This window comes from Petromyzon marinus, chromosome 25 (assembly GCF_048934315.1).
Source record: "Petromyzon marinus isolate PM22_M1 ecotype Great Lakes invasive population chromosome 25, UKy_Petmar_22M1.pri1.0, whole genome shotgun sequence".
Taxonomy (NCBI): domain Eukaryota; kingdom Metazoa; phylum Chordata; class Hyperoartia; order Petromyzontiformes; family Petromyzontidae; genus Petromyzon; species Petromyzon marinus.
Window position 1 is genome coordinate 7,014,049 of NC_133691.1, and position 16,030 is coordinate 7,030,078.

At 47.3% G+C, this 16,030-nt stretch overlaps 2 protein-coding genes across 5 annotated transcripts in view; one reads left to right on the top strand and one right to left on the bottom strand.

The window, feature by feature from the left end:
* LOC116945893 (A disintegrin and metalloproteinase with thrombospondin motifs 18-like) overlaps nt 1–4,497 on the top strand; it is a 108,354-nt gene extending 103,857 nt beyond the window's left edge. The window contains exon 23 of the mRNA XM_076069668.1: nt 142–4,497. Within this exon, the coding sequence (XP_075925783.1) occupies nt 142–275 (134 nt within the window). The 3' untranslated portion in view covers nt 276–4,497. The remainder of the gene's footprint in view (nt 1–141) is intronic.
* Nucleotides 4,498–8,381: 3,884 nt separating this feature from the next.
* Nucleotides 8,382–16,030, bottom strand: part of LOC116945890 (zinc finger protein ZFPM2-like) — a 204,134-nt gene continuing 196,485 nt past the window's right edge. For all 4 annotated transcript variants that reach the window (XM_032960545.2, XM_032960542.2, XM_032960543.2 and 1 more), the window contains one exon: nt 8,382–12,242. In XM_032960545.2, the coding sequence (XP_032816436.2) occupies nt 9,298–12,242 (2,945 nt within the window). In that variant the 3' untranslated portion in view covers nt 8,382–9,297. The remainder of the gene's footprint in view (nt 12,243–16,030) is intronic.

Consider the following 16,030-nt stretch of genomic DNA (forward strand, 5'->3'; position numbering starts at 1 on the left):
CCTGCAGTGGAGGGGTTGCCCCTCCCTTCCGCCAGCAGTGGCGCGTAAGCAAACGAATTGCAGCGCTTGCACCCTTTCACCGTTTGTTTCAGCCGTCGGTACTCCCGCTCCCTTGACGACTCGGCGCCCTTCTCGTTCCAGCGGAAGACTCGGGCTGCCGGGATCAATTCGGCTGGTGCTCGCTGGTACCCCAGCACGGCATGTGCAGCCACAGCTTCTACGGGCGGCAGTGCTGCCGCTCCTGTGCCGGAGCCAATAACCACTTGCATCGGTGACCCCCCCCCCCTTCCCCCCACTTCTTCACATCCCCCCTGACACCAAGCGCCTCGCCGATCCCGTTATTAAGCCCCCCCCCCCCTACTCTCTGTCCATCCTGAATCCGGGAGCCTTCAACATTTAATATTGTCAGCCAACTTTGCTGCTGCGTGGCAAAGGTGCAAATGTACTCGTGTTATGTGTCCTGTGTATACGTCCACGTGTGTGTGCGTGAGGGGGGGAGGGGGGGCAGGGGAGGGGAGGATGATGGCACAGTGGTTAGCGCATTGTGTGCAAAATAGCCCAGCTGGCCTGAATGAAGTTGGATTCCTGACCGTGGCTAACATCGGTAGCAAGCGTTATTAGGACTTGTCCTGGGCCGCTCCTAGGTCAACTCGGCCTTAAGTGAGTACCTAGTGAGGAGTGTAAACGTTAGAATTCGGGAGACAAATGCGGTCAATCACGGGGCTGACTGGCAACTCGTTGTGCGCCATCCCAGCCGACAATAGGTGCCCGCTACCAGCACTTGTCACTTGGGGGATCTCCTGTCTCCGTGAGGTGTAGTGGTGGTGGCTATCACACTCTGCTGTGATCGTTGTGAACTCGGTTTGATTGCTTGACCATGAACCAGGTGCAATCTGGACCATCCCGACATCGACCCCCCCCCCCTCCCCCCCCCGGCTCGAGATTGACTCAACATTAAGTGACGATCCGGTTTGGTGTGTTACACGTAAACACTGGGGAGACAAAGGTAGCCAGGGTTGGTGCTGGTCACATCGCCCCCTCGTCTGTTTGCCAATATCAGTTTTAGTGGGGCGTTTCCATAGCAGACACTTTCTCCGATGTTCTGCGGGGGGGCTGAACAGCACGGGTCTTTCTCGTGCTCGCGCGCGTGTTTACAGTCATCATTGCTGGTGCTCAATGAATGGAATTACACGCCCGGTGCTCCAGTGCAAAATGAAGAGGACATTGTGGTGCGATAATACACATCCCTATTGGGTGACCTCGCACCTCATCGTTCCCAATGTCTGGACCCATCTCCTCTACCCAACCTCATGCAAATGCGGCACTCATTTATTATTTTCTTCTGTCACAAGGTTCTTTGATAATTATGCTGCAATGTGAAGATGATGAAGTTTTGCCATTGTTGGTTTCAGCAGTTTATTTTGTTATGGTTGACGGGAGATTCTCGTTGTTAGATCGTAAAGGACCGTTGGTGGACTCTTTGGGCCTTTCGGTAAAGTCACTGAGACCTTTCTTTAGAGTTGGTCCACACCAAAGCTACTTTCTCTCAACTCAAACAAAGCAATGTCTTTTCAGTTGACAATCTCTTAGCCATGATTTTAAATTCCACATTTCTACGGCATATGCCCGTCTCTCCATAGGATGAGCAATGCCGACTTCTGACAAGAGTTGTGCATATTTTATTTATCCAAGGGGGAATGGGTTGACCCCTGAATGGGATTTGAATTCTGCACCTCCAAAATGCTCTGACCTCAGTGGCAGTAGTACAATAATTATTCAACTACACATTGTCAAATTGACTCGTGATTATAAATGTAGTGTATGTTGGTTAGAAACCTCCTCGCCAGAACCTCACTGTCCAGAAGGTCCACGGATATATCTCATACATCATGACCCCATCATCTTAGCAAGACTATCTTCAACTAATGACAACACACTAAACCACCAAGGTTGACTTGTATCTATACTCTTTGGTTCTTTCGGTAAAGTCATGTAGGTGAAAAAATAAATAAAAAAAATATAAAATAAAAATAAAAAATTGAAATAAATAAATCACGACGTTTTTATTTTTATTTGATATTTTATTTATTATTTTTTTCACCTACGTGACTTTACCGAAAGAACCAAAGAGTATGGATCCTTGCAGTCACGAAAACTTGAAATCTATAATTGACTTGTATCTCCCAATAAGCAGCTCTGGTCTCTTAGTCAACGTAAATACCATTGCAGTTCAAATATAGTCTTCACATCTTACTCCATGAACTGGAGCAGAAATTGTGTGGCAAAAATTTATAGGCACCAACATCCTTCTGTGGGCAATTAAAGCAAATGTACATGCGCCTGGCTGTATAACTAATCTGGCTAAATAGGCATTGAAGACACTCACTTTTCCTTTCTGTGCTAAAGCCTCTTAACTCCAAACAATTATTACATCTATAAAAGAGCATACATTCGGCCTACTCTGTAATATTGTCATGTCTGCGTTGGAGCACCCAGTTCCGATCTCACTGCACTGGATAGAATTCAACGTAAAGCAGGCGGGTTGACGAATGGCCCAACACTCGCTGATTCACCCCAGTCATTAGCTCACCGGCGGTCAGTTTCGTTCTTATAAATCATCTGTTGCTACTTCCGCGATTACCGTTAATGTGTTTTTGACATTGTGGGTCCTTTGGGTCTCTGCTCAGCAATTGTGTAAAAAATATACATTGGATATGACAACCGACCAGGGGTTGGCAACCAAATTAACAAGAAGAGCAGTTATTTTCGAATTCGGTAAAAAAAAACCCCGAAATATTTGAAGAGCCGCCAATGCACTGTGTGGCGAATCCGAGACGGTGGTCCTGAATAAAAAAAACGGTCACGAAGCAGCAGCCCTTAAAGAGCCGCATGCGTCTCTGGAGCTGCAGGTTGCCAACCCGGATTATAGACCTTTACAAGAAGCACATTAAAGTGTTGCCACCGCCGATGACACCAAAATATTTAGTCTGGGCCAGACACATGTCTGCATTCATTTGCTGTGTGATGTGCATATGCTGTGATATCTGCTTTGATTGATGAGGACTTGAGAAAGTTTTGGAACATTTCCCAGATGGTCAACAGCTGCGTGTGTGTATTACATCAGTTGTGTCATCATTATTTGCAAGTTCATTTTTTTCGTAGGAAACAAACTCCAGGAAAGTACAAAACTTGCAGCCCTGCAAGTGATTATTTTATGCCATTCCTGCACGAAGGGCCTCAAATCGAGGGAGCTCTCAAATCGAGGGGAGCTCTGTTTGAAGCCAACACATTTGAGAGTCACCCATTCTTTCAACTGCCACGCCAGGAGATCATTGCTCCACCATCATTCCATGACATTGGTTCGTCCGTAAATATGCCGGTGTAATAGGAGGCATGGTGTGTCCTTTTCTTCAATTTGACTTCATCACAATGACCATGCAGAGTAATAGTATTCCCTTGCTTCTCAAATCGATAACAAATCGAACTCAACATCCTCATTAATCGTAGGGGGAGTGCCCGGTTTTTTGTTGCGCGTAGGTGAACGCTCGCCCGAGGGATTCTGCCTTGTGAGAGAATGAATGAACGTGTACTGAGATTAACGAGAGAAACTAACGAAAAAAAAGGGACTGTTATGGTCAGCGGGCATGCACAAAGCGAGTGTGAGTGCATTCTTTAAGAGGGGCATTCGAGTTGGCTGCAATGTGAGCAGACAATGAGGCAACTGAGACAAGTGGACCACGGTGGAGCGGTGACATCGACCGAGCTGACGCGATGTGTTCATAAATTATCTCGTTTCTGTCGTATGGAAGTTACACGCAATGATGGGTTACCAAAAATGACTGTGGGGTGTCGGGAGAGAATGAATTGTGCACTTCTAAAGAGCAACTCCCACGGCAATTGTTGATTTAAAAAAAATGTATGAGCACAATTCCTATGCAGTACTGTGGTATGTACTGTGCTGTGCGTGTGGGTGTTCAAAGCCCAAGATCGGGCCTGCTGACTTAACTAGCCTCAGCTTGACTCGTGTGTGAATACTGGTCGTGTTGGTTGTAAGGTTACATTTTAAATGTTTAAAGGTTTCAAACTGCATTATTTGTCTGTTATAATTATGTTAAAGAAAACAAGTGTAGCAATTATTTATATTTAATTGAACAAAAAAAACTAATAGCCTCGAGCAAACCAATGTTTATTCGAAGTGTCAAGGCTCAAAGAGCCAGAGTAGCCACACACACTTCCAAACTTGTCATCTGGGTCTCAAAGCAAACACTCGATGACTTATCGTGAGGAATGACCATCTTTGATGTTAAACACAGGCTCCGTAAGAGCTTCCTAAAAGCCAGATTATACTGATGTCTCGTGAAACCACATCTATAATGCAGATGACTTTCCTTTTTTATATATATAAAATGGAGGAGCTTTTGAAGATTGCTCTTAAAATCGTTTGTAAAGGGTCGTTTGGATTTCATTTGTAAATAAATGATTGAATGATGTAGATTAGTACATTGTCTGACTGTTATTTTTAAGTCCTGTGTATATACATCTACTGTATTCCTCTTCTTTCGTACGACTTATGTGGTGCAAAGCAACAACTACAATGTCACATTCAGGTGGTTAAGCCGGATAACCGCGTCAGGAGTTAGCGCTGCGATGTCTCCTTCGAATTTGTGGATCGACCACGCGCAAATCGCAAAACGTTGAAAAGTTTCCAAATTTCTACCAAACTCGGACGTCGTTCTGCGAAAGAAGGTGGAGAAATGGGAGCAAAAAAATCGCCCCATAAAGTGGGTCCCTCCAACCTCCAGATTTTAGAAGTGCTTGTCACCGGCACCACCGACCCATGCGGTCAGATTACAAATTGAGATTGCGTGTTCACAGTGGCCGGTGGGGTTGGGCCTCACTCGTGGAGCCCTAACAATACATGGCTTGCTCATTCGTTAAGATAACAAACCGGCTACATCATTCTAGATTTGAAGCTACACCATCCTCGCCTACTGCACCTTGCTCCAAGCCCTCCATCGCCAAGGGCTTATTCCACGGCTACCACCGCTCATGAATGTATTGTGGGATTCGATTAATATATAACAAAGTAAAGACTTTTTTGACATACAGTATATTTTAATAAACTGGCATCGTTAACCAACATTCCATGCGGAGAAGCGGATATTTTTTTTTTGTACAGAACAATGCATACCAGCCACATTAAACCGATTCATGGATTTGTTCATCACAATAGGGCATGCAAAACCTGTCACATGCAATGACAAATATGCAAAATATAAATTTTCAAAATATAAACATTAGCAAAAAAAGAGATCCGTGTAATTGGAGACCCCCCCCCCCCCGCGTCTTCCTGTGCAATGTCTCCCACACCCTCTAAACCCTCGCATTGAAATCCCTCCCGTTTTGATGCCTGGCCCTTTCCCCACCGATTCCCAACCAATTCAGCGCCTGTTACGCCTAGAAACAAAAAAAAATAACAATACGACACGAAAACCATTCAGCCACATCGATGGGTTCACAAAGTGCTCTGTACAGTAAAAAAAGTAATTGATATAAATTATATACTGTATATATAAAAACTGCATTTTCACAGTCCCTTTCACATCAAAATATAAACACTACCAATGACATTCAACGCACGTCACAATATATGCACTGGACGGTTTAAAGGGCTCATAACAACAGCTGCTTCAGAATAGAAGTACTTTATGGTGCAACAGTCTCACATTACAAGTGGCATCATAGCCCGTGGGTGATGCGCCTCTGCGGTGGGGGGGGGGGGATCGCCAGAGCTGCGTGTTGTGTGCAGTGAGGCGAAGGTCTGCGTGTCTGTGTGTGTGTGTCTGTGTGTCTGCGCGCGTCGTGCGAGGCATGAGAAGACAGGAGCAGGGGCAAAATCCAGAGCGGATAAAGGGAAGTGCTCATTTGACTTTTACTTCAGGGGCAACCTCCCATTCAAATCCATGGACGCCACTGGCACAGCGAGGGGCGTGTAATGTGCCCCACCAATGAGGCTTAGCTGGGTCTGCGTTAACAAATAGAAGGCCTCACAGCTCCTTTCAGGGAATGTATGCAAGTAAGAGCCCCTTCAAGGGTTATACCCCAAACGCCTCATAAGTAGCAATACTAATTGTCGAAAAAACGTCTAACGCTGGCTGCTATAGGTTTATATATATATTTTTACATATATTTAAATTACTATTTCGTAACATGATGTTTACAAGATATACAACACTTTTTTCCTGTGGAGGGGGGTGGGGGTAAAGATGTGATGTATCATGCAGGATTTATTTACAAAGCTCAAATTACATACAAAACCCGAGCCTAACGTTGCACCCTGTAAAAGGAACCCTCAAGATCATAAGGGGTCTCACATACGAGCACGTTGTCACATGATGACTTCCCCTCGACTGATTAATGCAACAAAACAGTGGAAACATCTGTTATGTTATTAATTGCATCCTCCCAATAAACTGAATTTTATTCAGACAGTATTAAAAAAAGTGCGTCTGTTGTACACATACATATTCCTTTTGGTGGCGTGGCGAATGGATGTCATTAAAATAATTGGAGCGAACATCACAGGTGTTTTACTATTTCACGTACGTGTAAGTTAAAATACCTCTGAATTTGTGCCTGGCTGCATTGCTCAAAATAAATACAATGTTTTTTTTTATTAATGCTCGTGTCTTTTCATTATTTACTAGCATCATCAGCAAAGAAATCAAAATGTATTTGCCACAACACCTTTAGTTATATCATATTATATTATTATTTTTCAGCTTGCCTAGATTATTTGTTTGTTATAAATCTGTACACGACTTTTGGAATGTACATGAAATGTAATTAAATAATGTTAAAGACTTAAAGATGGACAAACAAACATGATAATCGTAAAAAAAGCAAGCTATTTTTTTGGTCGACTTGACAACACAACTCCATTGCACGTGTGTGAAGACACGTTTTCCAAATTCTTTGTGTGTCAACAACAGCCATCATATATATATAAACCTTCGCGTAAATAACCCGAAGTGTTTGACCAGTAACCACACTGATTACTATGGCACCTCTCTCACCATCATCCAGGGGAAAAGACTGACAGCTATCGCCTTCGCTGAAATCAGAAAACCAGCATGCCCTGTCAATGACTATTTGAACTATTTAGTACAAGCTGTACAGAAACACATAGATTTCATTTTCATGTATAGCCCAAATATGTTTCAGACACATTTTCAGAATGATCTTGCCATGCAGAGTTCATGAACTTTAAAAAAAGTGAATGATCACAAATGACGATGTTCAGCCGTTGGTCCATATACTGCCGTGCCGGTCAGGAGGATTGTTTGATCATACTTCTCCACTCTGGTAAGTAAAGGTTGGTGAATGGAGCAGTCCTGGACTGGTTCAGCTGATGTTAACCCTGGCTGGAAATCGAACTCAGGCCGTCAGGATCAGAGCCCAGTGCAAAAATCGCTGCACCACTGATCCACCCTCAACTTGTGTTTTACGAGAAAATAAGTGCCAATCGCATTGGTTAAATATTTAACAATGCTATATTCATTACTTTAGAAGAATTCGGTTTGTCAATGACAGTGCAACGGCATTGATTTTCGGGGCGTCTACTCATTTACGATTGGGCGGTGTACATTTGTATTGAGGTTGTGAGTTCAAATCCAAGTTAGTGGTCGAACCACTCCATCATTTTCATCATCATCATCCCTGCGGGGATGAAAATGATGCCACACCATGGCTTTGATATTAGTGTAGTATGGGTTCTATTGGTTGCATCAAACCATTTGTTAATGCATGACTTACCTGCTGCCTTTGATATGGTAATGTTTCCCTCTAAGCACAATGACATATATCAAGTGTTTCGTCAATGAACATTTAACTGGAAGCAAAACGCACCCAAGCAGACAAGACCTTCGCGCTAATATCTAAAATTACTTGATACACGTTTATAAAATGTAGTGCTTCTGCGTTCTTGTCTTGTCCGTATTTAAATAAGATGCTAACTAAACTATAGTCTTTGACACATATTTGAGCTACCATAACAGAATCTAATATCATATATACATATGCTGAAAGCAAAAAAGCTACTCAAAAATGATTCTAGGCAAGGCTATTATTGCCTAAGTTCACAAATTATAACATTTTTCTGTTGCACCACCATGAACTTCATACTCCATTCTATTTTTAACAAAAAAATGTTTTGCTGGCTAGCTGGCACACGGGCAGGCACGTACGCGGTGGCGACGTCACCGCGCGCACCTGCGTGATGACGTCACTCTCACGCCACAGCGTTGAGGCGGGTCCGTGCGTCGCGCTGACGTCACGCCGCCCCCCCCCCCCACCCCCCTGCCTCCCCCCCCACCCTCCACCCAGGCCGTGTATCCCGCGCAAATACGCGGGCGGTGCTCGCGTCTCGTGGAAATTATTTAAACCTCGTGGAATGCATTACAGCATCTTACATTTACATATATATACGTGCACATATATACGTATGCAAACATATACACAATGCCAAAAAGATAAGAGAGAGAAAACGCCTTCAATTTTAGCCATACAGACTGCAAGGGTTAGTGCTGTTTGCGAGAACCTATTAAGGCTGGTATGGCAAACAAGCAGGTGGTGTGGCCAGCACCATGCCTGGCTTGCCTTTGTCTCCGCAGTGCAACATTCCACACCAAGGTACTCATTTAAGGCTGAGTCAACCTATGGGAGACCCAAAACAGGTTCAGATGCCACTTCCCTTTCTGATGTTATCCATGGCTGGGGGAAAGCCACGCCACTGGAATTATAGCGGGGTCCACGAACCAGTGCCCTGTCGCTCCCCACATTTGCTACACACATACACATATGTACTATATACACGGATATATAGAGTGATTTTACCCGCTTACAAAAAAAAATGATCGGATGCTTGCACAATTCACCACCTCAAATGGCGGTCGACACAAAACAAAAGTGATGACGCCGATGATTCAATTTACGTGAAGGCGGCGCAGTCAAAGTTCCATGCAGACTGGCAAGTGGATGGCACCATTGGGCATCAAAGTACCAGAAAAAATAAACCTGTGAGTGCCCTGATCACCAGCGACTGACAGATCTTGATATTTATAAGACCAAGCAAAACTAATAATTCAAAAACACTGCTTTTTTTTTTAAAGGTGATGCACGGTGCTCTGTCCATCTGTCTTTAAATGTCTGTCTCTCGGGCTGTCGAACTCTTGGCCTGCAATGGCAACGTGGTCCCCCTCTCTAGCGACTTAGGCATCGGCCAAAAACGTTGACGGTTCATTTGACATGCTCGGCTGCGTGAGAAGCGCAGTAGAACTTCTTGTGGGCAATGAACGTGGACAAGTTGCTGAAGTGGATGTCGCACAGGCGGCAGTATTTGCCATTGCCATTGGCGGCGGCCGAAACGCCTTTCACGGTGGATTGAGGTGGCTCAGAATCCACCTTCTCTGGCGGAGGAGGAGGAGGAGGAGGGGGAGGAGCAGCAGGTGAGCCGGATGAAGGGCACGTTCCCCCATCTCTCTCCGGATTATCGGTGGACGACGGCGACGCGGCCGTGCGGGCGTCCGCCGGCGACGTTGAAGACACGACCCCAAAGTTGTTGCCGGGACTCTCCCGCTTAGCAGAAGTGGAATCCCTCCCTTCCCCGGGACCCTCCGCTTTTGCCAAGGGGGACGGAGGCAGGAAAGGCAGAGGGCCGCTAGGTTGCAGAGGCACCTGCTGAACATCGGCTTTGGCCGCAAACTCCCCGGGCGGCGTGTCGCTCGGAAATCCCTGCTGCACCTTCAGGATGTCGAACATGTTCTCCCGGATGGCTCCCCCGTACGGCAGGAACTGCTTGTGGCTTTCGTGCAGCGTTTGCACGTGGACGAAGAGCCGAGTGGCATCGTGGAACACCTCCGAGCAGTAGAGGCAAGATACCTTGGCAACGGGTGGCATGGACTTGTGGTTGCCTGCATCACCGTTCATTGAAATGCACTGATCCTTACCGTCAGAGTAGCTTGATCCAGCCGAGTCCCTCTTCGACGGCTCCCCCAGTTTTGCGTGCCGGCCTCCGCTTCCGTACCTCGACTCTCGCCTCCGAGACGGTGCCTCCACAAACTCGGGGCAGCGTGCGGCCGCGGGGCAATGGAACTGCTTGTGTACGATGTAGCCCTCCACCTCGGTGAAGCTAATCTTGCAGGAGGCACACTCGTGGTAGTCCTGGAACCTGTCCTGCAGGCACTGCTTCTTCTGCTCAGGACCATTCAGTTTCTTGCTCAGGTCAATTGGACCGTCCGGTCCGGGGCTTCCCGACGAATCTACGAAGCCATTGCTGCTGCTGATGTTGTTACTACCGCTGCTGCTGTTGCTGTTGTGGTGGTGGTACTTGGCTTCCAGGAGGAACTGCGGAGGCTTCAGCAGGGGGTTGTAGAGAGCCTGCTCGAATGGGTAAGGGAAGGGCGGCACCACCTTGGACTTTGGGTGCACGCCCATGATCGACATCCCATTGACGGCGCTCATCGCGGAGAAGCCCTGATGAGAGCCGGGCCCACCGCTGTTGAGACGCTGCTGCTGATGATGCTGCTGCTGCTGCTGCTGCTGGTGCTCGGAGGAGGAGGATGAAGAGCGCATTTCGTAGAGCTTCCTGCGCCTCCGTGTGCGGCCGCCCTGCGGTAGGGCGGGCAGCTTGCTGGCCAGCGCCGCTCGCTTCTGCAGCGGCTCGTGCCGGGTGGCGCAGTAGTACTGCTTGTGCACCATGAACGTCTCCTGTTTGCTGAACGTGATGTTGCATGCCTCGCACGTGTTCTTCTTTAATTCGCCGCCGAGCAGCGGAACCGGGGTACTCTTCCCGTCGGTAGCGCTGGCACCGCCACCAGCCGTGCCGCTGCTGGTACTTCCACCACCACCACCACCACCGCCACCGCCGCCACTGCCACCACCCCTCTCGCCGTTCGCTGCCGTTGCAAGCGCCGTCTCCATCGCGGACGCCTCCACGTTGGAGTTGCTCATTTTGGGAGAAGCCAAGGGCCTCCTGGCCATCATCTCGAGTGCCGGCTCCGGGTGGATGAGCGTCGACTTGAGCAGGCTGCCCTCACCGCTCTGCGGCAGTCCCTTGAGCGGGTCCTTGTGGAAGAGCGAGCCCTTGGCCTCCGATTTGTGCCGCTGGGCGACGTTGATGAACTCTGCGAGGTGCTTGTGCGCGCCCATCCGCCGGCTCGTGCAGTAGTACTTCTTGTGCACCAAGTAGTTCTCCAGGCCATTGAAGGTGATGTTGCACTCGAAGCAGGTGGTGCCTTTGGGGAGCACAGGGCCACAGAAGAACGGAGGTCCATGCGGCGGAAATCCATGCACATCCTGCTGCTGCTGTTGCTGCTGCTGATGAACCCTTCGGTGGACCAGCTCCGACATCTTGGCCAGGATCTCCGACGCCTGCGCCGTGCCGGAAAATTCCTGCGGTAAGAGGTACTTTGGGAAGGGCGACCCCACCAGCAGGCTGGGACCGATGCCATACTGCATCGGTGATGTGGCTGGGCGGGGACTTAGTGGCTCCGACTTGAAGTCCGCGTGGTGACCGATTTTGTTTGGCGGAGAAGCCCCGTGCACCTCGCCTTCCCCTTGCACGCGACCGTTGCCCAGAAGTGGGGACATATTACCACAGTCCTCCATGGAGCCCGCGCCACTGTTGTTGCCGGCGTCCTTGTCATCTGCGAGGAAGTCCCTCGGGCTCCTGTTCCTATCGAAGCTGTCTCCCGCGAGTTCATGCTGCTGCTGGTGTTTGCCGCTGGCATCGGCCGAAGCTGCAGGGCGCGGCGTCGCTCTGCTCTCCCCGCCGCGGTACGGCTCGCCGAGCGACGCGGGCGCTTCCCGAAGCTGCTGAAACATGGAGGCGGCCGCGTCCACCAAGACGCACTTCTCCCGCTCGACGGCGCTCGGCGCGTCGGCCTCGACGCTGCCCGCTCGTTCATCCGACCCGTGGCGTGGCTTGCGGTGCCGGGATCTGTGACTCTGCGGAGAGCTGGACTGCCCGGCCACGCCAAGCGTCTGCTCGCTGCTGCTCTGTTGAGGATCGTTCTGCTGCTGATGCTGCTGATGCTGCTGCTGTCCGTGGTGCTGAAACGCGCCCGGCTGCTCGAGGGAGCACAGGTGGCGGCTGCAATGCGACGTACGATCTTCTCCCATGCAGCTGCAGGCACCGAAGTTGATTTCGGACGGAGGCCCAAAAGGACTGCTGGGCTTGTTACCTGCAAGATGAAAAGTAAGAAAAATAAAGTGTTAGCGCCTCCGTGTGTGCGTGTGCGTGTGTCCGTATAAGTTGGAAACGGTAGTGTGGGGGGGTGGTAGTGCAGTGGTTAGCGCACTGCAACATGAACACAGAGACCTGAGTCCGATTCCCACTCACGGCCAAAAACCAGTGACGATTATTTGAACCAGTCCTGGGCCTCTCCTAGGTCGACTCAGCTTCAAATGATTACCTGGTACGGTGTGTAGACATTACGACTGGCAAGACAAAGGCGGCCAGACGTGGTACTGGCCACCCACCCCCTCGTGTGCCATGTCGCGCTTCATCTGTGTTCACTAACAACACTTGCCCCAGCAGTCTTGTAAGGCTATAAGGGGGAATATGTCGTTGCTGGTTTAAGTGTGGAGCATTTTCCAGTCATTTCTGTCAGTGGGCATTTGACACTTCACATAGCTTGAAAATGCACCCAGCCTGGCAAAAGATATTGTGGTTATGTCACATCACTTTGTGGTGAATGGTAGCTGTTGTTTTGTGTGTGTGTTCCTTTATGAAAAACAAACATTAGGTGTGAGTAATGGAGATAATTAAATATTAAGTTGTGGAGGTATTTCATTTTAAAATTAGGCTATTGCTCTTTAGATATTTTGTATTATTTTTTCAGTGATCAGTTTTCTTAAAACTTATGAAGTGGTTTGAGTGTGTCCTAAAACCTGTATCGTAATATAATTATAATGTATGTATGTTGAACTTCTTTCGCACCGTACAGAACCAACCCTGCTAATCGGAGGCTTCAGCCTTCTGATACACACTCGAATTAATTGCCCACCTTTGTCTTCCCAACTGATTAGAACTTGTCAACTGTTCATCCCTCTTGGCATTCAATGCTGATTGTGATTAGGTTCACAAAAAAGTCTCGAGCTTTCAACAGTTACTGTAAATAAACATAATCACATCGAAAGCCAGGTGGCACCGAGTGATCATTGCACAAAAAAAAATCCCCATCGCAATTCGAAATCCCAGTTGTATCAGTCGAATCTGCCATTCATCCCTGCCGTGTAGCTAATACTTCCCCGTTATGGAAAGTGAAGTGGTGGTTGGACTTCACTGAGATAATGTGAAGTCTCCATCATTGGCTCGAGTCTCTTCAAGGAGGTGAACACCGTTCCCAGTGGTAGCGCTCGGCAACAATAAATCCAAGCAAAGGCGCCGGGTCCCAAAGAACTTAAGGGGAACTGGATCATGGGTATATCAAATATCAGCTCAAATTTAAAATAATAATAAAAAAGATAATAAACAAATGGACGTAAACAAAATCCGATTGATATCACGTCAATCTTGTCTCAACATCTATCCCTCTTCTCATCTCGCCAGAAATATTGTTTTGAATACAGCCTGCAATGTGCTAACACCCACCACTGACCACACCCCGGGTTTGTTTTCATCGGGGAGACATTGCTTATATTCGTCAGATCAGGCTTGTTTTTGAGATGTATATGCATGTGTAAAAAAAGACAACTGCACAGGCTTTTAAATATATATATATTTTTAAGTAATAGAATTCAGCAACGTACACACTAACGCATACCTCTGCGCGTGCATATGCGTGTGCAAGCGTGCACATCTGTGCAACGGAATATAAAATGGCACGAGCGAATCTAAATAGGTAAATGCAAATTGATTTCAAATAAACAGATTTTGCTGAACTGGAAAGAATCGGGGGGGGTCAGCATTTTGGCTGACAGTTCTAACTCAAAGCTGTTAAAGCCTGCAGGCCACGAAGACTCGCGCACGCGGGCTGCAACAAAGGAAAGTGGAAATGCTACAGAAATAGAAATCGCACGCAGTTGCACATGCAACTAAAATCGCATGATTTTTATCGGGCGAACTCCTTTCTCCGTCATCTCCTCCCGTGCACTTATCAATTAAAAGTAGACAAAGGCGCGATATCGCCGGAGAGTACTGTGTATCAGCCGTGGTACAGGTGGCGTGGGTATCAGCATCCACCGTTGCAAACAAATTCTTTATTGGCGAGCGAGCGTCTTTTGAAAACAAAAAAGAACTCGGTGTCTTCTTTCACCATAGGCGAGGTGAACAAACTAAAGACGTGCTTCTTATTAGAACATAAAACGAGCAAATGCAAGCTTGTCCCGCGAAAACAAAAACGCGAGCTCTAATATAAAGCAAGAAAGCGAGCGCTGTAATTGACGAAGCACCCGTAATGATGCGTTTTGTTGCTTAAAATTGTGACGCTGTGGAGAGAAAAGAGCATTGTTATTGTGATATTTAACGTTAGTTAAAGTCACACAGTTTCATTTAAAAGATTTTTGCTCTTCAAATGTCCAAAAATACATTGCTTTGTCCGATAAAATTCCAATGATAATTCTGGCTTCCGTTGAGACCATGCCGATCAATATTTGTTAACTGCCACAGAAGCATGCACATACCAACAGGCACCGCTCACTACCAAGAAGTGGTTTTGATGATAAAGACAACACCCCCTGTTCAGCCTCATGAACTTCAAGGTCAAGTTCTGTTAGTGAGCATCTATTAAGGTCAGTGCAGGGTATGATGGGTATTGAGACCTACACCACACCTCGTTGTCTCTCCCCTAGTGCTGATGTTTACACACTCCATCTGGAGCTCATGTACGGCTGTGTTGACCTACAGGAGGTACAGGAAAGGTTTATACAGCAAGTATCATACGTGAACATATATGCACATGGATTGGGAATTGAACCCTGATCACTGGGATCATAGCACTGTGCCCTAGCATTTTCATACCCACAGTATATCAATCGCATATATAATATGTATACTCTAGATATATTCTAATTGTATTCCAGAAGGACTATATATTTGAAATTTGGCAACAAAAAATATAGTGAAGTCTAAGCTATGAGTGACGCAAAGAATGAACCCATTTTTTTAATTTGGGCCCTAAAAAAGTACAAGGTCAGAGGTGGATTGGTTTTACTCCAAGGGTAGGTCAGCCTAAAGTTCTAACTTTAAAAAGTTACGTTTATTATTACACTTGTTTACAGAGGAAAGTCTCAGTCAGGAGGGTCTTGATTAAAAAAAAGTGCATCAGGGGGCCGATGATTGCTATGCTTATTCCAAATGAGTAATTATGCGAGATTTTGTATGACCTCCAGCACACAATGGCCAACTCTTGCGATGATATATTTGCGTGTAACCTCTATCGTGAAGCAGACGGCACACATCGTTATGGTTAATACAGCCGCAGTAATAGCCAGGGCAGCCGCTGCAATCGAACCGTGAACCTCTTCAACAAGTGGCGCATACGCGACACCGCTAGGCCGTGTCACTGCCAAAATAAAATAAAAATGATCTCTGTAATCAGTGAACCAATGAGCTTGCCTCTCGCGGAGTGTGTAAGTGATGGTGCTGGCCACCAACCACTTCTCGTGTCCAGTGCCGGCCTTCACAGGTGCTCCTCGCTAACAGCACTTGCCCTCGACAGTTTTCGACCGGCTATACAGGGATCTTTGTCTTTGTGACGCTAAAGCCGGAAGGGAAACAAGGCAAAGCCCGCTAACGGCTTACTCGTTTCATATGCAACGATATATGCTTGGACCATTACCCTCGCCGAAGAAATTCCAGCAGAGGGCATTAATGAGCCATGTCCAACATAACCTACCTAGACGAAGTTCTTAATGTGCGCAGAGGCTCCGGGAGTCTTGCCTGAATTCCCATTCCACATTTTCTTAGCTATTCATCGCAACTCCCCTCGAGAGAGCCGCATTATTGGCATCCTTTTTGTGCGAGCGA